At 46.5% G+C, this 25,785-nt stretch overlaps 4 protein-coding genes across 6 annotated transcripts in view; 3 read left to right on the top strand and 1 right to left on the bottom strand.

Moving 5' to 3' along the window:
* Positions 1 to 4,406, top strand: part of LOC119218961 (solute carrier family 2, facilitated glucose transporter member 1) — a 10,086-nt gene extending 5,680 nt beyond the window's left edge. The window contains exons 5-11 of the mRNA XM_037473778.2: positions 925 to 1,165; positions 1,255 to 1,417; positions 2,198 to 2,385; positions 2,739 to 2,843; positions 2,963 to 3,061; positions 3,371 to 3,574; positions 3,758 to 4,406. Of these exons, the coding sequence (XP_037329675.2) occupies positions 925 to 1,165; positions 1,255 to 1,417; positions 2,198 to 2,385; positions 2,739 to 2,843; positions 2,963 to 3,061; positions 3,371 to 3,574; positions 3,758 to 4,078 (1,321 nt within the window). The 3' untranslated portion in view covers positions 4,079 to 4,406. The remainder of the gene's footprint in view (positions 1 to 924; positions 1,166 to 1,254; positions 1,418 to 2,197; positions 2,386 to 2,738; positions 2,844 to 2,962; positions 3,062 to 3,370; positions 3,575 to 3,757) is intronic.
* A 2,948-nt stretch (positions 4,407 to 7,354) lies between these two features.
* LOC119218934 (polyhomeotic-like protein 1) lies at positions 7,355 to 15,479 on the top strand. Of its 3 annotated transcripts, none has more exons than XM_037473732.2 (15): positions 7,355 to 7,678; positions 8,483 to 8,610; positions 9,427 to 9,537; positions 9,848 to 9,919; positions 10,178 to 10,294; positions 10,491 to 10,646; positions 10,739 to 10,820; positions 10,908 to 11,833; positions 12,057 to 12,192; positions 12,286 to 12,455; positions 12,571 to 12,655; positions 12,910 to 12,997; positions 13,266 to 13,431; positions 13,564 to 13,771; positions 13,862 to 15,479. In XM_037473732.2, exons 1-15 carry the CDS (start codon positions 7,537 to 7,539, stop codon positions 14,011 to 14,013), a joined length of 2,739 nt encoding a protein of 912 aa, XP_037329629.2. In that variant the 5' UTR covers positions 7,355 to 7,536; the 3' UTR covers positions 14,014 to 15,479. The 3 variants fall into 3 exon arrangements, with proteins under 3 accessions (XP_037329629.2, XP_037329630.2, XP_037329631.2); XM_037473733.2 differs by having other exon boundaries at positions 7,356 to 7,678; positions 8,486 to 8,610; XM_037473734.2 differs by lacking the exon at positions 9,848 to 9,919 and having other exon boundaries at positions 7,356 to 7,678.
* Positions 9,302 to 25,785, top strand: part of LOC119218998 (glyceraldehyde-3-phosphate dehydrogenase-like) — a 63,162-nt gene continuing 46,678 nt past the window's right edge. Inside the window, exon 1 of the mRNA XM_037473842.2 lies at positions 9,302 to 9,323. The gene's annotated coding sequence lies outside the window, so the exon portion shown is untranslated. The remainder of the gene's footprint in view (positions 9,324 to 25,785) is intronic.
* On the bottom strand, positions 15,977 to 25,143 carry styk1a (serine/threonine/tyrosine kinase 1a). The gene is made up of 10 exons (XM_037473797.2): positions 24,940 to 25,143; positions 22,869 to 22,924; positions 20,755 to 20,958; positions 20,400 to 20,639; positions 19,820 to 20,001; positions 19,267 to 19,347; positions 18,667 to 18,881; positions 18,241 to 18,281; positions 17,954 to 18,050; positions 15,977 to 17,275 (listed from the first exon to the last, which is right to left on the bottom strand). Exons 2-10 carry the CDS (start codon positions 22,921 to 22,923, stop codon positions 17,080 to 17,082), a joined length of 1,311 nt encoding a protein of 436 aa, XP_037329694.2. The 5' UTR covers position 22,924; positions 24,940 to 25,143; the 3' UTR covers positions 15,977 to 17,079.

Below are 25,785 nucleotides of genomic sequence, written 5' to 3'. Positions count from 1 at the left end.
TGACTCTTTTCACTAAAACACAATCCTTTTGGTCTTTCTTCTGTAAAACTGGAAATTGGACTTGCAAAGAAAATAAGCTTCTTTACAAGTAGCTTAGCTTAGCATAAGACTGAAAACAGGCCTCAGGCTGATTCAGTGTTTCTAGAATGATGATAGCCATTCATCCCTAAGCTAAGCTAATAGCCTCATTCTTGCTCCATACCTGAAGTGTGTAGCGTTCAGGTGTATTGGCGGAAATGGAATTTGATGTTAGTAAGCATGTTTTTCTTAGCGTTGTGGGGGTTTCATTGCTTTAGAAGAAGACATTTATTAGATACAATAAGATAATCCTTTATTTATATCCTCTTACACAGCCAGCCGCCATGTTTCTACATTCTTTTAAATACATGACGCTAGTAAAATGTAAGTATTACAGTTGACGGAAAACAACAAATAAGAGACAGAGTGCCTGATATCCTTTATCTTTATACACACACACACACACACACACACACACATACTGTATGTTTGCCCTATAAAACTGGACTATATGTGTGGACAATCTAATTCGACGGGAAAGCAGCTGACCTTCACGTCCACTCAGGTCAATCAGCCCAAACACACACAAAGGTTAATCCCTCAGTTAATCAATAAAGTCGTCAATTCTATCGATCTATCCACAAACCTCACAGCTGCTCCCCCACATAAAGCATCATGGGAAATATTCAACAAAGACAGTCCATTGGTTTCTGGTACAAGAAGCCAACCATTAACCTCTTTACCCTAAACAGCCCTTTTACCGTTGACTTTTCCTTTTGACCTAATGTTGTCCCAGGGACTCAAAAATGTATCCAAGAAACCAAAAGATTCATTTTGCGTCTCTCCCCAAAACTACCCACCCCCTTACACCCCCCCCCCCCTCCCCTTTGCCCCGCCCCCCCTCAGCCGTCGCTCCATGTTCCTGGTGAACTGCCTGGCGGTGATCGGCGGCCTCCTCATGGGCTTCTCCACCATCTGCTCCTCCTATGAGATGGTGATCGCCGGGCGCCTGGTCATCGGCTTGTTCTGCGGCCTCTTCACCGGCCTGACCCCCATGTATGTGGGCGAGGTGTCACCCACGCCCCTCCGGGGGGCCTTCGGCACCCTCCACCAGCTCGGTGTGGTGGTGGGCATCCTGATCGCTCAGGTGGGCAGGAACCCCCTCCTCCATCCGACGCCTCAGCGTGTGGTCCGGGTAGCTTCGGACGGGTTGTTCAGCTCTGTTGTGGTGTTTAGATCTTTGGTCTGGAGGGTCTGCTGGGTTCGGCCAAGCTGTGGCCCCTCCTGCTGGCCCTCACCGTGGCCCCGGCTGTGCTGCAGTGCATCCTGCTGCCCTTCTGTCCGGAGAGCCCCCGCTTCCTGCTCATCAACCTGAAACAGGAGGAGCAGGCCCGCAAAGGTACTGTGACAACACTTCCGCTTCTGTGTACAATTTAAATGTATTATTATTATCAACACTTGTTCTACTAACGATACTGCTGCTTCTACTTCAAATACTTCTTATTCTACTGACGATACTGCTGCTTCTACTTCAAATACTTCTTATTCTACTGATGATACTGCTGCTTCTACTTCAAATACTTCTTATTCTACTGATGATAATGCTGTTTTTATTTTAAATACTTCTTATTCTACTGACGATACTGCTGCTTCTACTTTAAATACTTCTTATTCTACTGACGATACTGCTGTTTCTATGTCAAATACTTCTTATTCTACTGATGATAATGCTGTTTTTATTTCAAATACTTCTTATTCTACTGACGATACTGCTGCTTCTACTTCAAATACTTCTTATTCTACTGATGATACTGCTGCTTCTACTTCAAATACTTCTTATTCTACTGATGATAATGCTGTTTTTATTTCAAATACTTCTTATTCTACTGATGATACTGCTGCTTCTACTTCAAATACTTATTCTACTGACGATACTGCTGTTTCTATGTCAAATACTTCTCATACTACATATTCTACCGATTGTATGACAGTATTGCATAGGTGAGTGGTCATGTTGCAGCTTCAGAGAGCCCTTGAACAGGCAGAAGGTTTTGGCATCTGCTCATGGCGCTGCAGCCCTGTTGGGGAGGGGGGGGTACACCCGGCCGCTGTGACCGGGTGGCGCTGTTCATCCGCCCCTCGTGGAACCGCTGACACGGTGTTGGCGTTCTGTGCTCAGTGCTGGTGCGCCTGCGCGGCAGCGAGGACGTCGGTAAGGACATGCAGGAGATGAAGGAGGAGAGCGCCAAGATGGCCATGGAGAAGAAGGTGACCATCGCCGAGCTCTTCCGCTCGCCGCTGTACCGCCAGCCTCTGCTCATCGCCGTGATGCTGCAGCTCTCCCAGCAGCTGTCAGGGATCAACGCTGTGAGTCCGGACACACACACACACACACACACACACACACACACACACACACACACATTCATACACTCTGTCAACATCTGTTGTTTCCTCTGGTTCATTCAAATACGCATAATAAATCATCACATCACGTATCGCAGTTAAAGCTTTAATCTCACCTAGAAATGCTGTATTTTTGATGCACTTGTACCTGAGTATTTCCATCTTTCACTATAACTGATATTAATTACATAAAAATGTAATTAATATCAGTTTCAACTTGACTTGAACACCATCAGGGCATGTGAAAGCTGGAGGCGGTGAATAGTGTAAAACGTGCTTATTTGATTTCAGCTATGAGACGTTGTGTTCTTCAGGTCTTCTACTACTCCACCGGCATCTTTGAGTCGGCCGGAGTGAAACAGCCCATCTACGCCACCATCGGAGCCGGCATCGTCAACACCGTCTTCACCGTGGTTTCCGTGAGTGACGGCGGCGTTGTGGTCTTTCTCCACCCCCCACTCCCCCCCCCCCCCCCCCCCCCCCCCGCCGGGTTTGTCTTTCGTTGTCTTCATCGCCGTCTTTGTCCTCCGTCCTCCAGCTTTTCCTGGTGGAGAAGGCGGGGCGAAGGACTCTGCACCTGGTGGGATTGGGCGGGATGGCGGTCAGCGCGGTGCTCATGACCATCGCCCTCCTGCTGGTGAGTCCTGCTCCTCCTCATCGTTCTTTGACGAGAACCTCGTATAATGTCAGCCCGAATGAGCTTGATCGTGACGTAGTTTTGTACTTCAGGGTGCAGCTACAGGTGCAACAGTTTAATGATTTGATGGATTTTAGAGCCTTTTTAGATTGTTTTTTCTTTTCTTTTAGGTAATTACAAATGAAATTCATGTTAAATCAAATATCGTGCACCAGGAACTGAATTTGTCCCTTTGGAGGGATAAATGTTTTCTTGTTGTCTGATGTCATCCTCTGCCTCGACCCCCCCCCCCCTCCCACCACTGAGCAGAAGGACATCCCCGTCATGAGCTACATGGCCATCGTGGCCGTCATGCTGTTTGTGGCCATGTTTGAGATGGGCCCCGGTCCCATCCCGTGGTTCATTGTGGCCGAGCTCTTCTCTCAGGGGCCCCGCCCCGCCGCCATGGCCGTGGCCGGCTGCTGCAACTGGACGGCCAACTTCCTGGTTGGGATGAGCTTCCCCAAATTAGTGGTATGTGCTGCTTTGGCTCTCCGTGTCTCCTTTTGTTATGAAGGTTTTGGTTGTTTTGTCCATCGATCTTTATTACGTCATCAGAGTATCTTTCCTCTTATACTAAACATCGATAGATAGATGAAAGATGGATGGATGGGTAGAACTGAGAATGTTCTCCCCCCCCCCCCCTCCCCACTTCAGGAGTGGTGCGGGCCTTGGGTCTTCCTCATCTTTGCGACCTCCCTCGTCCTCTTCTTCATCTTCACCTACATCAAAGTCCCAGAGACGAGGGGCAAGACCTTCGACGAGATCGCCCAAAGCTTCGGCGGCAACCCGCCTCCCACCTGCTCGTCCGTCGAGGACCCCCCCGCCAGCGCCAGCGCCGCTACGACGCTGCCGGCCTCCCCGGTGAAGGAGAAGGTGCCGCTGGTGGAGGCCGCGGCGCCGGCCCCCGCCTCCGAAAGCACGCCTCTTCAGGATAAAGCTGGATCGGCGACGCCGGAGAGCGTAGCGCAGCTGTAGGACGGGTTTTAACGGGTGGAGGCGGGGTTTTAAAAGAAGGAAGAATCACCGAGATTTTAATACAAACGGTATCATTTTATAATAGAACTAAGGGGAACGACAGCATTCTCAGCTTTGACCTCCAAAAGGTCACGCTTTCTGCTTTGGCGGCAGGCGTCTCGTGGCTCTTCCTTCTTTTCGATGGTCCCTCACGTGCAACGCCACAGATTTGACCTCCTAACCCTCATTCAAAAGGCCGAGGCCTTCTTCCAGGCAGCCGTGTCTATTCAGGGCGACACTTACAGACCTAGAAAAACGTCACGGGGCGACCGGTGCCAGCGGGTGGGGTGGGGGGGGGGGGGGTCAGATGTAGAGGCGAGCGGCCTCTGTTCCAGGCGTGTGGGTCACGTGACGCTCACCCTGTCGTCCCTGTTTGTGGGGTCCAGACGGCGCCTCCCTGTTTCTAGTGCGATGTACCTTGGTTTCCTTTAGTGGTGTTGAATTATCCGTTTATCCTAGATGTGTTATTTTGGAAGTGTAAGAGGGGTGTTACAGATGTTTGCCCCGCCTCCAGATGTTGACTATGAGCGTTTTGGCAAAGGCCAAAGGGGGGGGGGGGGTTGTAAGTTCACCTCAAGTTGATTAATCTTTAATCGCTTACCCCGCCCCTTACTTGATTGTGTTATGTTATATCATACCAGTCAAAAGTTTGGACACACTTTCTCATTGAATTGAATGAGTCTCTAAACTTTTACATTTATTCTTTTTCTTCAATTGAAGTTTAACAGAGAATTCGTCGGTTATTGCTTTACTGTATTGAGGGAACAACGGCAGGTAAGATAACAGGAGGGTGACGTGCAATATACATTTTATTTTGTCAACTAATAGATTATTTATGTATTTATGTCCTTAGAGATAGATTTTTGTGTAAAGTATATAATGATATAACTCACTAGAGCTAATTAAGAAACCCGTGTTGAGCTTCTGCTGCTGAGGATCTTCTAATTGAGCTTTAGAGCCACAACCAGCAATGTAGCAGCCAAAAGTATCTACCTGAGATGCAGCGTATACCTGCTGTGAATAGAATAGGAGACGTATTAAACGTGCTGCAGCTTAAAGGAGCCAATAGCGAGAGGAGGAAACTAAAGGGGCGGAGCTAATAGTCTAATAAATAACTCGTTAATGGAAGTTTAATGATTCCTGTCCTTAGATTAGAATAAATAATCCAGCAGGGAGAAATGGCGACCAACCTCGATGTGATGATATTAGATAATGAGACCTTGAATGAAGGGAATTCAGTCGTCTGAAGCATTTTTGAACAAACAGATTCAAGTTTTGATCTTTGGTGGGAAGGATAATTCTGCCTTCTAGTCACGAATATGAAAAGAAAAATCCTTTTGGGGTCAGATTGTTGTTTTGTTCCGTGTTTTTCAGAATGCTGACGTGACATTTGATGCCTCAGTGGCACTGAAAGTAGCTTTTTACGACATCAGCAACATATAATAATTACACGTGCCAATGTGGAAATATTTAGTCCAAATATTGTCAACATTTTTCAGTGTTTTCCGATTCAATGGGAACATTTTAAGGTATTGAGTCAAACTATTGAGTCAAAAACAGCGTTTCCCATCGTTTTGAGATATTTTTAAGTCCGACTAACCTGCTTATTTTGAGCTGAGGTCATTATTTTTTACATAATTAAATGCTCACATGAATGAGTTGTATCGAGGCTGGTTTTATTTGTCGGCTCTACGTCGGTCGGCCATGTTGTTGCTCTATTCGTGCCGCGTTTGTAATTAACACAAAGTAGGTGTCCTCTAGAGTTGCTTTAGCTAACACCCGTGATTCATGCTGCACTTTGACAACGTGTTTATTTTTTTACGTTTATGGAAGATATTAAAAGTATTCACTCGATCCGATCTGCCACTGACAGTTTGAGAAGAGGCATCAGTGTGGTGACACAACAAATAATGGATTTGTCTAAATAAAGCAAACACTGCCCACTAACAGGCGGGTCTGATGTCCACTGACGTCAGAACAGACAAATAATCACAAGAGACGACACTGAGGTGGTCTCTGAACAACCTGTCACTCAAAGATAAACCAAATTCTACCAATCACAAATGTAGGTGACACCTGGACCCGGATCCAGACCATAGACATCTACTTTATGCACACAGAGATATATACGTATATATACATATATATATAAATATATAAAAGAAAAGAGTATTTATGTGTTGACCTGCCCGGTCATACGTGTGTGTGCGTGTGTTATTTGTCCTTTTGCTGTTTTTGCTTCTCTCGTGTTTTATCTGTCTGCCTAATCACAAGATCGCTTTGCTTTTGTCTTGTTTTTAATCGGCCTTGTTGTCGTTCTTTTAACAGTTTTTAGAGCCAAAGAGTGAACCTCATCGTTACAGGCTCACAACTCGACTGCTTCACCTTCATCTCTGACACATGGCTCTGCCTTTTCGCTTCAGACCACGTCTGATTCAATCTGCAACACACGTGCAAACTTTGCATTCGGACTGTCAGCACGATTGTTGTTTTGTTGTTGTTGTTGTTGTTTGTTTGGTCCCGATCAGTGTGTTCCAGGTTGTGTACATAAATATTTGGGTGTCGAGTACTGTGAACGTCTGCTGTTCGTACCTCTCTGCAGCTCACGCTTTAACAGACTGTCGTGTGATCTCAGTCATTTAGCCGAGGCTTTTATCCAAAGCGACTTGCAAAGAGACACAAACGGAGATGAGGATGATCCACCGTGACTCACATGATGGCTTCAGTGTGAATATTCAAGCACTGTGTCTGTGTCACCTGTGATGTGTTGTATAAAGACTGGATGTAATGTTGTTCAATAAAATATATTTATTATGCCACATGGTGTGAATGTGTACATCAAAGTATTTTTTTTTCTCATTCTAGGATTTTATTTTATTCATTATGGGACTAAAACCATTCATATTTTTCTCCTTAAGAAAGAAAAAATAAAGTCTGATATAATGCTGAGATGTGAAATATGCGCATGAACCCTCACACAATTAAACAGTTGAACATAAAGACTTAACAACAAAACTGTACAGACTAAGTAAACTAAGTAATTAACGAACTATTAACGAATAAAACGTATGAGTTAAATTATTAAATACTGGATAATGTATGCGTTGCCTTGTGATTCAGATTGTTGTAGATCAGTGTAGATGGGGTCCCGTTAATTACCAAACTACATTGATTAAAGTACATAAATGTGCAAATGCACATATTATGCAGACAGGCTCATTTCCGGTCTGGAACCCGAATGGACCCCCCTCTGGTCGCTCCTGTTACGTCATGCCATCGCGCCGGAAAAGGCAGAACACCTACAAAAAGACGAAGAAGAAGAAGAACAGAAGAAGAAGAAGACGAAGAAGAAAAAGAGGAGGAGGGGAAAAAAAGCGAAGAAGGAGGCGTTCCCCTCCAGCACCATCAGCTGCAGATTTATGCAAAGCGGAGGAAGCGCTGCGGAAGAAAAGGGGCGTCGCGCACGGAGCTCGCGCACGGAGCTCCGGACACCGACCAGCCGCCTGCGGACGGCCAGCAGCGGGCACCCGGTGCAGGCGGAGAGGACCGGGACCGGGCACGGTAAGCACGTACCCGAGACCCCGCCCCCCGGTAACGAGACCGGACAGCGGCGGCAGGTTAACGGGATGCTAACGGGATGCTAACCGGGGGGGGGGTAACAAGGCTAGCTAACACACCGTGTCCGGTCCTCAGCTGCTGCGTGCAGCCGCTTCTCTCTGTTTGCGTTGTGGAGGCTGATGTGGAGCCAGCGGTGCGTGCGTGTAGGCGCGCGCGTGTGCATGTGAGCGTGTGACGTGTCGCGGTAATGAAGATGCTGCAGATGTTGCACCCGAGAGGCCCGTAATAAATCCAGATGTTAAAGGAACCAACTATGAACATTACAGGATGAATTTGAATGAGCGTGTTTTGTGTTTACGGACATAATAGAGAGCAGAGCTAATATGAAAAGGTCATTTTTAGGTCAGTGCTCATGGCAAAATAGACAAATATATTTAAGGGGAATGATTTGTTGATTTTTGACACTGATCAGTGCAATTACTTACATAACACATCTTCATTGACATTTTTTTTAAATTTAAAAACAGGCTGCAAAATAGTTGCAAAATTGACTAAGTTCACCGTCCAGAGTTGGGGGGTCTCCTCCAACTCTGGACAACAGAACGGCGGGTCGTGACACCCCGAATGTGATGTGATGCGGGAAGCCGTTTACACGTCAACAGATGATCGCGGTGTCAGAGGAGAACATCTGGAGTCGGCCTGAAAGCATCTCTGTCGCTGGGAGGAACCCGCTCGTCCAGACGAGTGACGGACGCCTTTTCATCTGTGTGTGTGTGTGTGTGTCTGATGGCTCCTCTGTCTCCTCAGCAGCCATGGAGACGGATGGAGAGCAGAACCAGCAGGGGGCCTCAGCCAATGGTAGCGCGGCATCCGGAACGAGCTCCCGCCCCTCTCCGATGAATTCCATGTCTCTGTACGAAAGACAGGCGGTGCAGGTAGGTGTGTGTGTGTCTGTGTGTGTGTGTGTGTGTCTGTGTGTGCGTGTCTCTGTGTTGGCAGTTTACAGACTTAAAAATTCATTTTTTCCATCTCATCTCTGCCAGGTTATTGTTTCTTTGAGCATCGGTTGAATCAAACATTGTTTTTTTGGGAACGCAAGTTTTTCCACAAATTTCTTCTCTCTTGAATACACATATTAGAATTATTAAAAAAAAAAAAATGTATCAAATCCCCTAAAAGGTGTTTTTTTCTTCTTTCTTGTAAATATTTACAGCTTGTAGATCTACTAAATGGCAAAGGGACCTAAGCTCACTGACGGATTTTTTGTTTTTCTCCCCTAGTGGAAATAATAATAATCCTGATTGAGACAATAAACTTTATTTAAATAGCCCTTTTTGTAACGGAAGCCTGCACATGTTGGATTAAAGCTGAGATGACGAGGACCTGCCTGTGTGATGTCTCAGGATTCACAGATAGACACCCAGCCGGTTTCTACTGAGGCTCTGTGTAATTTTCTCATGCTTGTGTGCGACCATCTGTCTTTGTCACCCGCGCTCGCTCTCCTGCAGCCCGCCGCGCTTTCATCTCTCCACCTATCAGAGCACGAGCCTCCGCTCGTACATCACACAGCTGGCAGGAGGCGTTGTGCTCTGCTCCCTCCCTCTTATTCCAAAGCACTTCTTCTTCTTCTTCTGCTCCTCTTCTCCCCTCCACATCTTCCTCTTGTTGTGTGCTTCCATCACACTCTGTGTGGTGAAAGCTCCTTCCTCTCTGCGCTATGGTTCACGCGTGTCCTCTCCTCCTCCGCCCAGGCGCTGCAGGCGTTACAGCGGCAGCCCAATGCGGCGCAGTACTTCCATCAGCTGATGCTGCAGCAGCAGATCAGCAACGCGCAGTTCCAGAACCTGGCAGCCGTGCAGCAGGTACTGGTGTGTGTGTGTGTGTGTGTGTGTGTGTGTGTGTGTGTGCGCGCAATATCAAGAGAAGAGGTTCACAGGTGATTTTTAGAGTCAGAATGTCAAAAGAAAGAAGACAAAAGGATTTAAGACGCTTGATCCATTAACGGGAATCGCAGGGCAAATTAAAATGGAAACGCACTTCTTATTCCGGCTGTATGTTCTACGAATTATAAAGATGAGAGAAGATTTGTGCTGTTTGACCCTGGTCAACATGGCGTCAGCCAGAACGTCCTACTTTGTTGAAAGCCGAAGCTCTTCTCCCGCTTCCTCTCAGGCCTCCCTGGCTGCCAGTCGCCAGTCGAGCGCCTCCAGCGCCGGCTCCGCTCAGACCACCGGCGCCGCGCCTGTACGTAGCCGTGCACCAACATGGCCGCTCACTAGCTGAGAGAAACCGTAGGGTGGCGGTAGAACGCAGGCACAGCTCTATATGACCACGTGCACCATTTGTAAGAATGCAGAAGAGAAATGTATCATTTTTTATTTGTTATTTATATAAAAATGAGGAAAAACTAGCAGGAAAATGTACAATATGAACCAAAATATCATCATCAGCGGTCGAGTTGAAGAAATAATCTTCACATTAACTACTTTTTTTATTTGTCAGGCCAGTGTAACATCTGGATCTACCACCAACAGCCGCCCTGTGGGCAACCCGTCCACCATCAGCCAATCGGTGCTGCTGAGTGGGACAGCGGGGGGACAGGGACAAATGTACCTGAGGGTGAGTCACGGAGCGCCTTCAGTCATCGTATGTCACCACTTCATCTGGCGACTAGTTTTATCGAACAGAGCTTGATGCTCCGTTAGCGTTAGCCGTTAGCTCAGCAGGGCCGTGCTAACCGCTAACGTTAACTAGCTCCTGACACTAGCGCCTAGAAGCTCACCAGTGGCTCGGTGTGTGTGACGTCGTCCCGCAGGTCAACCGCTCTCTGAGGACCCCCATCTCCTCGCAGCTTATCTTCATGCCCGGCAGCACGCCGCCTGCTTCCGTGGCAACCGTCGCCCAGCAGCCGCAGGCTAAACAGGAAGTGACGCCGACTTCCTCCTCCAGCGGCCAGTCGGACAACGACCAGGTGCTTGGAATTAGTGCCCGGCTGACTTTGGGGAGAACTTTGTTGTGTTTGCGGTTCCACTTTTTTAAAATCCACTCCCCGTTGGTCTGCAGGTGCAGAATCTGGCCGTGCGAGGTGCGTCCGCTCTCAAAGGCGTCGGCGTGAAGACTGAAGCTCCAGAGAGGAGCAACTCGGGTAGGCAGCCGTTTCCCCGCCGCGCCGAGGCTTGATGTCAAGGTGGTGTTCATGTGATGCAGGTTTGTCCTCCGCTCTTCTCCGCAGCCTACTCCATGGTCCACTCGAGCTCCAACACCCCCAACAAGCCAAACCATCCACAGCACCAACCGCCCCACATCAAAATCCCCACGTACCCTCAGCCCACCAACCTCAAAGCCCAGCCGTCCTCCTCCTCCACCGCCACCTCCTCCACCTCCTCCATCCCCCTCTCCGAGCTCCTGCTTCACGGTACCCGGACCCTCACCTCGGGAGCCACGGCACCCACGGCGGCGCGCGCCCTGCTCCTGACCTCCGGCGCGGCCTCCCAGGCCCACGGGTACCCCGTCGGTACGGCGACCATCAAACCGGCGGTCGGCGCTCAGACGCTGGTGGTGCAGCCCCTGCAGAAGACGTCGCCGGGGGCCGAGAAATCGGGCCACGGCAACGGACCCGTCCCCATCCAACCCAAAACTCTGCAGGGGCTCCGGCTTCCCCTCCAGCTGCCCTCTAGGAACCCGCCCCCCATCCTGCCCGCCCCGCCGCCCGTCAGCAGCGCCGCCCCGCCGCCACCTCCGACGCCGCACATCCCGGTGCAGATCGTGGGCGCCAGGCAGAGCATGCTGGGAAACAGCAAGGCGGTGGCTCTGGCCCGCGGCAGCTGCTGCTCCCGGGACGGCTCGTCCAGCCTGCTCACCATGTTGGCGACCGTGACCTCTAGGGAGGGCGGGGTCGTGGGCCAAGGGGCGGGGCTAAAGACGCTTCAGTCGCCACAGGAGGCTCAGGTCTCGCAGGTGCATCCGCAGACCAATCAGAGCTCCGGGCCGGGTGACAATGGACCCTTGGCTTCAGGCCCCCCCTCCTCCCAGGCCCCCGCGGTCTCCACCCCTCCTTCCTTGACGCCTCGCTCCTCCCTCTCCCTCCCCCTAGTGACGGAGGAGCAGAGAGGAGCTGTGACTGTCAACGGAGACTCCTCCAGAAGTCAGACATCACAGGTCAGTGTCCCGTGTAGGTCGTTGGGGGGGAGGGGGGCAGGCGGGTGGTAGAAGGGAAATGGAACCACTTACACTCTCAAATAGCTTCTGGAATTGGAATAACAGTAACAGTTTCTTAATTAATTTGGGATTAAGTAAATTATCTTTTTTATTGTAATTGTGAAACAAATTACATATATATATATAAATAATTTTAACGGTTTCTTTATTTATTGTTTTTCAGGAGAAGCAGTTGACGGGCTCCCTAAAAAGAAAATGCGATCCTCCGTCAGCCAATGACGAAGAAGGCCCCTCCCCTCCACGGCTCCATCCAATCAGAAATCACGCCTCAGCACGGCCGACCAATCCCAGCGACGCAGGTAGCAGCGCAGACACCTGAAACTCCCCACGCTCATAAACAGGGGTATAGAGTAATATATATCTGCCCCCCCCTCTCCCCCCTCCTCCACCAGGCTCTAGTGTTCCTCCTCCAGTCCCCTCCTCTTCCTCCCCCGTGCTGCCCCCGTCCCGTGGGGTCTGCCAGGGGGAGAGAGCCCCCCCGCCTCAAGCTGTGGTGAAACCGAACGTCCTGACGCACCTCATAGAGGGCTTCGTCATCCAGGAGGGGGCTGAGCCTTTCCCTGTGAGTGCCCCGCAATTATCTGATTATTCTCATTATCGATCAATCGAGTTGTCGACTGACCCCCCCCCCCCTCCCCCATTGGCCTTCTCTCCGTTCGATGCTGTTTGATTGACAGGCGTGTGGCTCGACGAAGGACTCGCCCGGTGAGGAGTTAGCCAACGAGGGGCGGGACCAATCGAACACGGTTACCACGGCAGCAGGTAACTGACGAGCCTTAAACCACCAGACGCCATGTTTACCGTCACGTGACCCTGTTCTGCTACTCGAGGCCTTCAGGGTGAAAACGTTTAATGTTTTCAAGCATATTTTCTACTTTTCAAACTAAATACACATTTCGATGTTTGGTTTTTTTTGCCCCTTGTTGCCTCCTTTGCATATTTACCTTAACATTTCACACAATAAAAGCTGGAAGTGTTGACCGCACTGCTCTTCTTCCCCCCCCCCCCCCCCTCAGTGCTGAAGTGTGAGTACTGCAAAAGCTTTGCTCCCGCCAGCCAGTTCAGAGGCACCAAGAGGTTCTGCTCCATGTCTTGTGCCAAGAGGTACTTCAACGAAAGTTTAAAAACTGATTCTCGGGTGGCTTCAGCTGTGTGTGGTTTTCTGTGTGTGTATATGTGCATATAGATTTCTATATTGGTGATTTCCATATTAGATCGTATGTGTTGCTATACAAACAATGTGCTTTGAACAGATCACTCCTCCTCCTCCTCTTCATCGTACGGTGCAATGGGACAGACAATGTGTTGCTCGTCTTGTCAGTAGCGTATTCATCACTCTTTGTCCACGATGCAGTATGTATTGGTTCCCCAGGTACAACGTCAGCTTCCGGCAGCACTTCTCGGTGCGGCGCGATCAAGGCGAGGCTCAGCTCTCCAACTCGGACGAGGAGGCCGGCATCGCCCGGCGGAGGGTCCCCCGCAGGACCAGCTCCGAAATAGCCAGTGCCAAGATTGCAGGGAGAGCCTTCCCGGACAAGGTGACATCATCATCTTTTGTTTTTTACAAGCACGTACCTTTGACCCACTTAGTGCGAGGTGAACCCAGCAGGGAGCGCCTCTCAGTGACTGATCACCGGCTCCTCGGCCCTCCCTCCCTCCCTCCCTCACAGTGCCGCTCCGAGTCCAGCCACTCGGACGAGGAGTCCAGCGGGGAGGAGGACGAAGACGACCCCGTGTCCCTGTCCTCCGCCTCCTCCGCCTCCTGCCGCCCGCCCCCCCCACCGCTCCCGACCGAGAGCTCCGTACCCAGCTGCCCGCCCTCCGGCCCCGCCCACTGGGGGGTGGAGGAGGTGACGCGGTTCATTTCCTCGTTACAAGGTTTGAATATTTTCTTTCTTTCTTTTTTTTATCCACCCCCCACCCCCCCCTCCCCCTCCACTCTCTTCATTATCGTCCTCCTGTCCGCAGGCTGCGAGGAGCTCGCCTCCCAGTTCCTGTCGCAGGAGATTGACGGACAGGCCCTGCTGCTGCTGAAGGAGGAGCACCTAATGTCCACCATGAACATCAAGCTGGGCCCCGCCCTCAAGATCTGCGCCCACATCAACGCCCTGAGGGACTGATGCCCGTTCAAAGTCAAGCCCCCCGATCACTTTGGAAGTGAATCTGGTCCCGGAGGAGTCTGGGGGGGCTGCTCCTGGATGCGTGAGGTCATCTTCCCGAGGAGGCCCAGGCTCTTGAGCTCTCAGCAGCTCGCTCAGCTGCTCATTTTCAACCTTTCAGTCTGCAAAGAGTCGCACATTCACAAAAGATTACAATGTTTAGGTGAACATTGATGTTCCCTAGAATTCTGTTTCTACACAGACAGCAGTCGGTCAAAGTTGTTAACGAGTGATTTCATTTCTTTTTTTCCCTCCTGCACCTGCTTGTGCGTAGTGAAGTGCAGGAATGAAGGTTCTGAATGTATTCTCCACGCAGAAGTCGCTTCATGAAGCTGGATTCTTTGCACAGACAGTAACCCACTTCTCTGCTCATCTCACTGCTTTTGTTGTTGCATTGAATTGATGTTTGTTCTTGAAAGATTGGCTCACTTCCTCGTCTTTTCTTTCCTTTTTAGAACCACGAATGTTCTCGTGTAGCCGAACACTCGTGGCTCTTTTGATTACGACTCTTTTTCTTATTTAAGCCACAATCAGCATGGCATTATTACAGAACTGTAGCAAAATAAAAAGTATAATTTAATTCAAATCTACTCAAAAGCTGAGTGTCGGTTGTCATCAAAGATGACAGTTGCTTTACTTTCAAGGGAACATTTTTACCTCTAATTGTATTTATGTGAAAACTAATACTGTGTAAAGTGTAATTGTTTTGTAAATGGTGGCTTTTTTAATTCTTCAGTTTACAGGGTACGCTTTAAGCACAGGGTACTTGCTGCAGAGAACTAGAGTCCAAATGAATCCCGAGTCCTTCGGCTCTCGGAGAGCGTTTCTGTTTCCAAGTGAGGCAAAAAATACTGATGTTGCTTGTGGTTTTCTCACTGTATCTCAAAAACGCAGGAAATGCTCTCCCAAAACTCTGAAGAGACAGTCTATTATTTATTTTAATGAAGAAAAACAAACCATTACTGAGTGAAAGAGGTGTGAATGAGGAGAAACTGTAATAAGTGTGTAAGATTTGCATATATATTTAAATTTGTTGGACGGCCTTGTTTCTGCTTCTGACCGTAGGAGTTTTCTCATGTTATCGCTCTGTCAACCTTGTGGCCTTTCTCACCAGTCTCTTTAATAGGTTTAGCTGAGGATTGTCTCTTTTCTAACTGCTTTTCATATCATTCATTGTTTTTATATTAGTGCTTACTTTTCTACGATTGTTAATTCAAGCAATGACATCCGTTGCCTTTCCCCAAAAAGCGCCACTGAGTATGGACCTCGATTAAGGACACTTCCCATCGTCCTCGTGGCTTTGTCCCGTAGCGTGTAACTACCAACAGTATTTCCCTGTCTAGATAGTGATCTTTGGCTCTGTTGTTCGTGACCGTGACTCTTAGTGTTTTCTTTCAAACCGGACGATGGTCTCTGATAGCCGTGTTTTATATATTTCATAGTGCTCGCCATATTTTGAAGTGTTTGAATCTGCAGCTTTCTCGCCATACTGTGAAGACCAAAAATATTGGCACTTCTGCAGAATCACAAGTTGTGTGAGGCACAAATCTCTCTGAACAGTCCAAACATTTGCTGGTCGCTGGTGATTATTGGTGAAACATTTGCTAACAACCGTGACTCTGTTCATTCTATCTTCGTTCTCCCAAAAAGTAGCACTCATTTTATAATTATTGAACTTTGTTTGTTTGCAATACTTGGAGGGACTCGATTTGACTAAGATGTTACAGTCCTTTCGTGCAAATAAAAAAAAATCAAGGACATCTTTTACAACTGCCCCATGTTTTTTTATTTTTGAGGTGTAACCAAACTGACCTTTCATAGACTGTATGTATAGTACTCTTTATTTTAATTTTGCACGTGTATCGTGTGACATCAAGGGCGTAACCATGGTTTAGACATTGGGGGGGTCCAAATGAATACCCTTTCCCATCATTTTTTGAAAGCGGGTTTTGTACTTGTGGGGGCATTTCATAGACTGTTTGTTCTTAGGAAGTTCATGGCTGAGGTTCCTTTTGTTAAAGTCCCCGAGGACAATAACCAAGGAGTCCGGGTTGGTCCAGCTCCACACACCGCATCGGGTCGGCGAGTGTCCGCTGTGCCTCGTGCGCGTTGCCCGGCGGCGGCACGTAAACACCGAGCAGGATGAACGAAGCGAACTCACGGGGAGTAAAGGGGTTTACAGCTAATGATAAGATTCCACATCAGGAGAACAGTGTTGTTGGATCACTGTTACGTCGTTGCACCAGCTGGTGTTGGAGTAGAAGCAGATTCCTCCACCCTTCGCCTTGCCGGGGAGCTCTGTGTCGCCTTCTGCTCTGAGCAGCTGGATCGGTATCGATCCACAGAGCCAGGTCTCTGTGAAGCACAACACGGAGGATGTAGAAAAGTCTCCGTCTCTCCTCAGCAGCAGTTGGTCCAGTTGTTGCTCAGTGAGCGCACGATGGAGACAAAGATGTCCGACAGCGGTGTGCGAGAACCAACGAGCCAAGAGACCGATCCATTGACAGGGTTCATAAAAGGAGAAAATATATTTTACATATTTTCTGCTGTATATTGGGGGGGGGGGACACAACCCCCCCAATGGATGTGTGGTTACGCCTATGTGTGACATGTAATAATCATAACATTACAGGTATTTTTGGCATTATGATGCTTTAAAGTCATTTGTTGCATCACGCTAGTTTTACAGTGAAAGTATTATTGTCTCTTCACACAATATATTATAGTGCACATCATGTCCTCTGCTGTAATGCCTCTGGAACGTTTCTATGTATGACACAATACTTCCTTTACAAAAAATGCTGCTAAGTTGCATAGTTTTTGTTCATTATAAGTAATTCAGATGACCATAGTTGTACTACACAAAAAAAATATTTACACCCTATATATATATTTATATATTACTTTCCAACTATACAGTATAAACGTTTGACGTGGTTGACTGTTTTTTTCTGCTGAGGTTGTATTTCATTGCAATTCTTCGTTCTTGTACCCTGAGCAGTTCCGACTGATGACGGTCTGAGCCAATCAGAGCACAGCGTAGTTGTACGAGTCTCCATATCCCGCCTCTCTCAGGTACTTCTCAATGTCCAGTGGTTGAGACGCTCTGAGGACCGTGCTCCCATTGGCTGAGCTCTCTGCCTCGTGAAGCGTCCTAATGAGCTCTGACATCGAGAGACGTTGTTCGGGGCGCCAATGGCAGCAGGCTCTGATGATCGAATACCTAAAGAACGAGGTAACGTGAAAAAGAAAGAAAATTACTATCAATTAACACACCGTTACGTTAGTTGGTAGGATTCCGGCCGTTGGAACTAACGCTAGTTAACCTAACTTAGCTAACGCTACTAAGTTAACGTTAAATGTAACGTTAGCTAACTTAACCGTTAGCACTAATATTAATTAAGTTACTGCGTCACGTAACTTAACGGTTACCTTAACGTTAATTTGTTTAACGGTAATGTAACATAAATTTAACGTTCCATTTTAACCGTCTTTTATCTGAAAATGTAAAGTTAATTGTGTTTAATCTATAGGAATAAGTTTGCCGTGGCTGAAAAACCCCCATTAAACGCTACGAAACAAATGTTCCGTAGCGCTAATGTTAGCTTATTAGCTGGTTTGCGAGGCAGCTAACTTCATTGAACGCTAAATATTTGACACCCCTGACTCATTTTTGTGAGGTGACATTAGTACTTTTAGTACAGTTTAACTATATAAATATAGTTATATGTATAGAAAGGCCTATGGGACTCCATATAAGACATAAAAATAGCTAAAAACTGTCTTAGTCCTTGTTCAAAAATCATAACTTTCATGTGAGGCATTGCTTCTAAGGCTCAGGATTTGTGGCCGATATAAAGACAGCAGTATTGTGAAAGCTCTCTTCTGCTCTTCGACTCACAGTGAGTTGGAGCATCTGACGGGCCGTTTGAGATGCTTCCCTCTTTGCAGATGCTGCAGAAGTTCATTTGCAGAGATCTGGGCAAACGGTGGGTCACCTGCAGACACGGGAGGAGCATATGATTGATTAACGTACATTAAGCTGCAAGAATCCATTGTATGTCAATTATTTAGGCTTACTGTAGCATAAAAGTGTTTATCTTTCTCAAAATGTTAACATTTAACCTAAAGGTTTCATACAATAAACAGCTTTTCTTGGATATAAATTTAATATTTGAAAATACCTACCCAATGTGACCATTTCATAGAGCAGCATACCAAAGGACCATCTGTTAAAAAGGGTGAGAGGGGCATTATGTCCCGATGCTAAGATAAAAATATCTATACTGTTGGGTGAAAATTCACATATGAATGTATTTAGAGTAGAAACACTGAAATTAACATTTGCAAGCATTTCAGATGCACACCTTTCACTAGAAATGAGGAGTGTTTTTTCTTTGATCGTATACAAGATTGTTATACACGATGGGGAAAACTATAATATTGGCATTATTTAAAGAAAATGTCATGTGATGTCAGTTATTAATCAAATGGGAAAATAATAAACCTGCATTATCAAGCTTCCACTTTGACAACTGGGGCTGGAATATTTAAATGAATACTTCGGTCTTAGTTGCTTTATTTCATATTCTCACAGAGTAGTTGAACACTCACACGTCACTGCTCTGCTGGAAGCCTCTTCTGCCCAACACTTCCGGTGCCTGCCACTTCCTAGTCTCCTTGTCCTCTATTTCCCCGGCAGAAACGGCTGGAGTAGTCCTGCAATAGGCCGAGCTTAATCCCCACAGCTTCGCTGTCAGATCTCCACCAATCAGCACGCTGCGAGCTCCCACGTTGCCATGGATGCAGCGCTGACTGTGCAGGTACTCCTAGATGTTCAGATACAGATGGACTTAAGAGGAATGCTCGACATGTTGAGAACCTGGCAGTGAAATAGAAACGTTAACATTTTACGGATGCTAGAAAAATGCAGAATGCTTAATACTGTTTTCATACTTTTAACTGTTTTCACATAGTATTTAATTTAACCTGGCATCATAACCTTAACCTGAAGTGTGAAGATAATATTTAGCCTGTTTTATTTATCAGGCATAAACTAACCTTTTGTTTCCCACCAAACCATAACAAATCAGGATATGGACAGTATGGGAAATAAGGTGGAAGATAGAATATAAATGTGGCTTCCAACAAACTGTGATAAATTCAGTATTTTGGTACACAAAGCAGAAGAAGAAAGACAACAGTTGAACTGACCAGAGCAGAGGCCACTTGTCCTGCCATGGTGAAGATCCTCTTCTCTGTCATTTCACATGACGACTCTGAACCCGAGTTATCCTTCAGTGACAGAGGAGGAGAGGAAACATGTAACACGTAATGAGTCTCCTTATGGTTGGATAGTAGCCTTCCTTTAGACTCCTTTTATGGAACCATAATCCGCTGTTACACCACACGTGCTGTCAGGCTGATGTGTCTGTGTCATAGAAGTAGGAACACTACCTGCTCTCTCCCTCCCTTACAGTACTAACAGGATTAATTGGCCTACACTTCCTCAAAATGAGCAGTAATTACTTTAAATACCCTGCATGTTAAAAGTTACTGTCCACCAGGTTAGAGTTAATCAAATAATGGACCTACTACTTGTTATGTCCACTTCTGCTCTATGTCAATTTGAAATTCACACATCCATTTTTATTCCAGAATGTTTTAGATGGCTAGAAATGCTTTTATACGCCCTTTCTTTGTTCTCTAAACTACAGTGTAAACCTGGCTCATAATTCATTCATTTATGAAGCAATAGAAACTTTACCTGTCGACATCTCCACAGGTACCCCAACAGGTCTCTGTGCTGCAGCTCCTCCACCACCATCATGGGGGGCGGCTGGACGGAGACCACACCCAGCAACTGAGGTATGAAGGGGTGGGGCCCCAGTCCTGACACGAAGGAAGCGAAACCGAAAAAGTGCTGCTTCTCACTACTGTTGGCCCGTTCTGATGAAGAGGTCAAATGACAAAGGGATATTTGTACTGTTATTTAATTTTTGACCATTGAAGTTCCACAGAGAAATGCTCTCTTTTTAAAAAGCATCGTGGTTCACATTCACACTGTAACTAAACTGCATTCATCTGCACTTTTTATTTGTTAAATCACAATATCAATAGGCTTCAATTGCTAGTTTTTTGTGGATATTTATCAGTTGCTGTATTTGAGCAGCTTTGAGGCTGTAGAAGTGATATGAACCAGAACCAAGCTCATAAAAGATATAAAACAAACTCTGTAAACCAGTGACCATCATTCCTTGTTTCTCGCTAAGAAACTAAACTAAACATTCCTCTGCCGCTCTTCAGCAGCCACGCAGTGAGACCTCTTTGAAGGTCTGTCACTCCACCTTTGAGCATCCTCAGGACGACGTCCCTGTTGTCCATGCGCGCTCTGTAGAGGCTGACTGTGTTGTCCGGTTTAACGGGGAAGGACAGCGGCAGGGGGGTGACCTGGCTGAAGGCTCCATGCTGCCTCTCCGTGGACACCCGAGGTACTGCGGTCTGAGTTGGCAGTACAGTCTGCCGCTGCTCTTGTTGAACTGACATTGGCAGTTCTTCGTGTTCCAGGGGGTTTATCCCAGGGGGGGCTATTTAGAGAGAGGCACACATAGCAGAATATTACATCTTGGTGTACTTTTGGCAAATTGAGTTAAGACCAAAAATCTTAAAACGATTAGAAACAACACAGGGACGCGTGCTCACCATCGATTCCCTGTAGGTGATGCCGTTGCCTCGTCCTCTGATTGTGTCTGTCTGATGAGCTGTGGTAGCGCGGAGGGGCGCTGGTCTGTGTCCGCTTCCGTTCAGGACAACACATCACTAAGCACAGGGCCAGTAAGGTGACCAGGCTCCCCAGGAGGAGCAGCGTGGGGACGATGATCACCTCTTTCATGTAGTACGTCACAACTGAGAGACGACACAGGGGATTGCTGTGTAAATATCTGGTTCGAGGGCACGGTAGATTCTCTAAGACTTTACAGTACATTTTCTTTTTGTTTCGCTATTACTGAGTTAGACTGATCAGGAGGACCTTCCCACAGCAGGAATGTCCTAACCCTGTGTTTCTTGTATTTTGAGTTCTCAATGCTCTTGTTAATTGTGTGTATGCATGTGTCTCAGACAAACATACCTAAGCAAACTAAAAATTCTGTTGGGTTGTTAGTTTCGGGTTGGTTTCCGTTTCCTGCTCGGGGTTCTTGGACAGCATGAATACGTTGGCAACTTTCACCTTCATGTCAATGGTACCAACAAACTGAACTCAGATGATCTTGTTCTTCTAAGCTTCATTCTTCTCTTTACTGTTGGAATGCTTTTAAGCATGTTCAACAGGAAGGAGAATTACCTGGTTACTCAAAAATACCAACAATTAGAACATCAGTTTCCCATCAGACTGGAGAAGCTCAGTAATGTTTAACAGTCACAGCTTCACCACAGTGCTGAACAAACAGCGAGTTCTGCAGTAGTTTTCTTTTGTCATCATGACTGGCATGAGCTATTGTGTGGCTCCCCGCCTCTCCCTTATTTGGCTGCTTGTGAAACTGTCGTCCTGCCGCATTGCCAGCATTACCCCATCCTTATTCACTGGACGTAGAACGCCTCTGACTGGCAGGGTGAATCACTCGTTGACATGTAGAGAACAAGAGGCTCCCATAGTGCTAAGTCACAGATCACGGGAATTCACCTGTTCATGCCGTGCACCATTTCTCTTTGACAACCAAGACCACCTGCTTACTCAATGCTGTCCTCATTATTTTATGACATTCACTTGAACTCTTCACGGCTCTTCCCTGGATGCTTTTGTATTCATTCTTTTTATGGCTTTCATTTAGTCTTTTATAAGTGCGCCTCTCCTCCACATTGACCCTTCACTGACAACCTGTTGATACCAAAGCTCTTTGTGTGGACCAACAGACCTTGACGTCATACAACAATGTACGTAAGCCGCAGCGAGAGCCATTGAGCCATCAGCTCACGCACCTCCTGTTGTGGAAATGCTGACGTGAATCCAATGTTTTTAGAAAGAAGAATCTGGAATGTAAAGTCTGTGTAACTGTGTTGTGCTGGTGGTGCTTCTGAGGTGTGGTCAGGTATTTGTCAAATTAAATTAATCATTTCTTGACATTTTCCTTTAACTGTTTAAGCTCCAACTGAACAAGGACTCAAACAAGTCAGGTTTAAACCTCAACTAAATGTTTGTTACCATACATCTGGCATTCTCATTATGTTGATGGTTAATGAGGACTGGGCAGCTTAAAAGGTGCAAAACACATTAAAATGAATTTAGAGTCTTATAAATTGGAACAAACCTGTAGTCAACAACAGCCACTTTAAAGGCATTCTTACTGCAAAAGAATCAGGGTTTCAACACAGGACTTTTTTGTTTTGAGTTATAGTTTTATGTGTTGTAATAAAGTCACTGGTATGTTGTTTGGGAGGCTCCTCTAGATAACTTTATGTATAAATTTAATATCTACAGAAGATAATCCTCCTCCTGATTGCGTAATCATCTTCACTCTTTATTTACTTAATGCCTCGTCAGAAGCATTCACCTTGTGTCTGAATGTACAAAGTTTACAGCCCAAATAAGGAAGCTGCTAGTCTTTATTTTATTAAAATACTCAATAGGTGCTCAATTAAAAAGTAGATGTATAACTTCAAGTGAAAAGCAAAAGCCAGGAAATCAAACTAAGGGCAAGATGAAAAGGTCTCGCGGTCCACAAAGAGATGAAACTGAAGTGAGGCAAGCAGGAAGGAAGTAAATAGGAGACCTGAGAGGAGGAAGGAAATGAGGGGAGAAGGTGTCATTGGGTTCTTACTACAGAGCTGGTCGTTGGCTGCACACACGTTATCGGCCGAGGAGTTGGACGACATGCTGGAGGGGGAGAGAGGAGCAGAGATCACCATTACGTCTGCTCAGCAGCTTCCAGTAGTAAACACATGTACCCCAGGTATCCACATTTCACAAAGATGTTAATAAATATCTATTATTAACTATGAAACCCTAAGCTTTTCTTTTTATTGCATAAAGCAAATATAAGAAGGCGTGCGAGTGCTTGTTATCTGTGCGCCGTTCAAACAGAGAAGCCGAGATCAGCGTTACTGCTGCTCAGCAGTCTTGAACATATAAACCCAGCATTCAGCAGCCCGTTAAACTTCTCACAGCACACACACGATACAGCGTCTGTGTGACGGCCTGTTGGTGTTCGGTGTGGCTGGCTGGTAAGAAGGTGGAGTCTAGCATCGTCATCTCTTCATTCTTTGTCCTCGTTTAAAAAAAACATAAACAAAATGTAATTTAGACTTCATTCTGCAGTGGAAGCTGTGGACGACAATCTCACATCACTAATCTTCATGAAAGCAAACATGAACATATGACTAACTATAAATGTGACTTGTGTTTGGATTCAGTCCCAAAGGGAAGTGTGATAACATTGGTTTTTGAAGCGGGGTCGTATGAGGTGATCATCGTCCACATATTACCTCCAGCAGATACTGAGTCAGAAGATAAGGAAACGTACCAGATGGAGAACAGCGTTTACAAACCCCTCAACATATATATTTGGAAAGTTTAAACTGTCTTCTAGATGTTAACTTAGGCCTTCATGTGTGATCTCTTCATTGGTACAAATAGCGCTGTAGAGCTCTAGTGCAGCTAATACAGTTGACTGGCAATACAACCCCCACGCCCCCCCCCCCCACACACCTTTCATCCTGTGCTGAGTAATTCACGCAAATAGTAGAAATTCAAACAATGAGGTAAAACACCCAGGACAGACATCAGATGTTTTCAGAGCACACGCATGCTGGATAACCACGACACCTCCTTTTTGTTTAACAAAAGTATCCCAAGCCATCCGAACTAACCGCCGTTAGCGGTTATGCAAAAGGTGGCCTAACACCCCCCCCCCCCCCCCCCCCCGGTTAGCACAGAGCCCACCGATAGCATTGTAACACCTGTCATCAACCTGTGGAGCGTTATGTAAGAAAGTTTATCCACAGGGGAGGAAGACCTGCGGCCTCTTCTTTAAAATCTCTCAGCTCTCTGCCTTTGGTTTCTATAGCAGTTTTAAAGCATTCAAACATTAAATCCAAATAAATAAGAATCTTATATCTATATATATATATATTTTTTTTCTATGACAGGAATCACTGCGTTAATGACCTATCCCATCGTTTAGCTTCTTTTGACTTCATTCTTTGTGGGAGGGCAAATAATGATTTGAAAAGGGGACCCTCATCTACGAGCAGCTGATCATTCAAATAACAGTTAAGAAATACTTGTCCTGCCTCCCTTGTCCTCATCTGTCATCTGAAGAACGTTTAAATGCGACAGCAACACTGTAACGCACACTGCGGGCTCATGTGGATTAGAGGCAAGACACAACAACTGTATGCTACAGGGCTTGTGCACAGTGTGTCTGAGCTAATGATGCATCATCAACACCTCTCAGACCATGGAAACATTCTTATTATAGTGTTCTCTCAGAGTGACACACGCACACCAAGTCCTCACATATTCAAACTGGCATGTAGTTAGCCTTCCTGAGAACAATCCGATTGGGATGTCACGGAACCCGTTTGTCTGCATTGCTCTCCTGCACGCAGCGCTAGCACTCCCGCACCACAACCAGAGACACCAACACTCGCACACAGGAGCAGACACACAGACGTGTGTCAAAACACAGAAACAAGTGTGTAAGGGTTATGTGATGCACTGATGCCATTTATGAAATGGATCAACCTGTACTAGAAAGGGACTCACTAGGCATACACGATAATATCACAGCACGTACACACAAGCGCTGATGCTGATTTTTAGCTGCAGCGTGTTGAAAATAACAACAGTTTCACCTCCACAGTATCTAAAGTTCCCTTGATTGATCTTACCTGTCAGATTGTACGTGCTCCTCTCATCTGCAGAGCGTAGACGTGGAGAGTCGTGTAGAGTCCACTGGACGACACATCAGGACGGTGCTCTGCTTCTGTTTTGTGTGTCACACACACTCTCGTGTCTCTTTCTGTTTCTCTGTGGTAAGCCACACCCTGAGTCTGTGCCGTGCTTATCGCCTGCACACACCTTGCTCTCAATATTGTGTTTGTGTGCCACTCTTCAGGTGTTTGTGTGAGTGACAGGACAGAAAGTTGGAGGGGGCGATACTATTTGTCATTTTTTGGCACGGATTGAGGATGCTGTTTTTCAACCCTTGTTAATATCATTAACAATATCAAAGTGTGACGATTGCAGTGGGTGCCTAAATGTAAACATTTATTGTTTTCCAGAAAGCCAAATATTAATAATCCGGGATCTTCACAGAAAGAAAGTCAGGAACACTTAATGAAATAAATCATAACCAAATAACCATCTCTGGGGAAAAATGAAATAAATAATAACTGCCACCGCCTCTTGAGCATTGAACAAACAAATAATTGTTAAATACCCTGCATTCTGAATCAACCTTTTCTCCATTATTCCGTTCTACTTCACAGGGGCTAGTCTAGGATTTGCGTGGCCAGACTGAAAAAAAAAATCATAATGCCCCTCTGGTATTGTTCAGGGGGCCGTATCCGGCCCACGGGCCTTAGTTTGGGGAACACTGCTCTAAATGAAAGAGACTTGTGTTCCTTTGGGCAGATTTAGTGTGAAGCATCTTTGAGATTAGTTAGCCCTCAATACTACAAAGGCCACACATTTAATTCTGACATCAGCCAGTTGACCTGTGAAGGTGTCCCTTT

The sequence above is a fragment of the Pungitius pungitius genome, chromosome 17, assembly GCF_949316345.1.
Source record: "Pungitius pungitius chromosome 17, fPunPun2.1, whole genome shotgun sequence".
Classification (NCBI taxonomy): domain Eukaryota; kingdom Metazoa; phylum Chordata; class Actinopteri; order Perciformes; family Gasterosteidae; genus Pungitius; species Pungitius pungitius.
Note: the sequence above shows the minus strand (reverse complement) of the source record. Positions and strands in the feature narration are given on the sequence as shown.